Source organism: Lithobates pipiens, unplaced genomic scaffold (assembly GCF_037356315.1).
Source record: "Lithobates pipiens isolate NorthernLeopardFrog02 unplaced genomic scaffold, aLitPip1_a1.2 Scaffold_8, whole genome shotgun sequence".
Lineage (NCBI taxonomy): Eukaryota > Metazoa > Chordata > Amphibia > Anura > Ranidae > Lithobates > Lithobates pipiens.
In genome coordinates this window covers 190,554,864-190,556,162 of record NW_027507903.1, presented here as the reverse complement: position 1 = coordinate 190,556,162, position 1,299 = coordinate 190,554,864, and the positions used below count along the sequence as shown (strand labels likewise).

Here is a 1,299-nt window from a genome sequence, read left to right as displayed (position 1 = left end):
TGTATGCAAGATCGTTTGATCGGAATTCTGATGGAACTCCGTTGGAAAAACCGTGAGAGTTTATTCCGATTGAAAAAATGGTAGTGTGTACACGACATTACAATATGTTTGTGGTGGTATCAAAGTAGGAGGTCTTCACTTGTTCACTAGAGGAAGGCTACAGTAAATAAAGAGTGCACATGATTTTGGATGACCTTAGAACTTTTGTATTCACACATTTCTTTTAGAAATATGTGGACTATAATGTTTTGTTTTAACAACATTGACATGAAAGCGTTCTCTCTATAGAGAGCAGTATAGAAGCAGAGAAAAGCTCAGACGCCTGTAAAAGCAGCTTATTTTTTTTTCTTGAGCTGCAGTCGGCATGAGGTGTAAAGCTGGTTAAAATGTAATACTGTCCATCATTATAATTTTGCTCTCAATGATGTCTTTCAGCCATTTTTCTCTGAATCTTGTTTGTCCAGGCCTGTGTACAAGTCTGTTTGATTCAAATACAAAGAATACTTCCACTGGCAAAGTAGATGGTTTCATTTTGGAGATTTTTATTGTGAAATAGACACAGGCGGTAGCTCTAGGAACTGGTTTCCTACAGGTTGGGATGCTCCATCTCATTCTGTAGTGGAAGAGTTTACTATACTCCATCTCCTCTTCTTTCAGAAAATCTGTACAGTACAACCAGCTCTCATCGAATTCCCATGTAGAAACATATTCTTCAATTTGTTTCTTCCCCAGATCCACCGTGAAATCCTTACACTGCGCCCATGCAATGTTCTTCAGTGTGTAATTCTGCTCCATATCTGTGTCCTCCATTGGTGCCGTCTGTAGGGTTCTGAGACAATCCTGGGCATTTTTCATGGCTGTTTCTACCAATTCACGGGCTTTTTCTTTTAGCGCTGCAATGTAGCTTTCCTCTGAATCCATTTTATTGTCACTTTTTTCCAGGCTTATGATATGATGTTCAATCAGTTGTCGAAATGTGAATTCCAGTCTCTGTAGCACATCCTCTTTCAGCTGTCTTCTTCTGTTCTTTTCTTATTTTAAATTTTCTGCCTCTGGAGATTGCGGAAAGGGGCGGAGCCGATGCGGAAAAGCATAATGTTTTGTTTTAACGCACAGTATTTTTAGTTGTAATTTATCTTGGTTATAATAAAATTATTTAGTGCTGCACTATTGTATATATTTATTTAGGTTCAAAGACATGTTTACTGGTGAAGGCACAGGACTCACAGCCATGGCACAGCATCAAAGACAAAATCCGTCCTTCCTACTCCTCAGTATCTCCCTCCACATCAGCCTGAT

The 1,299-nt window shown here is 39.0% G+C and overlaps 1 protein-coding gene across 1 annotated transcript; it reads right to left on the bottom strand.

The window, feature by feature from the left end:
* Window positions 1-381: 381 nt before the first annotated feature.
* On the bottom strand, window positions 382-921 carry LOC143962010 (A-kinase anchor protein 14-like). Its single transcript, XM_077471352.1, has one exon. It carries the CDS (start codon window positions 919-921, stop codon window positions 382-384), a length of 540 nt encoding a protein of 179 aa, XP_077327478.1.
* Between the last annotated feature and the right edge of the window lie 378 nt (window positions 922-1,299).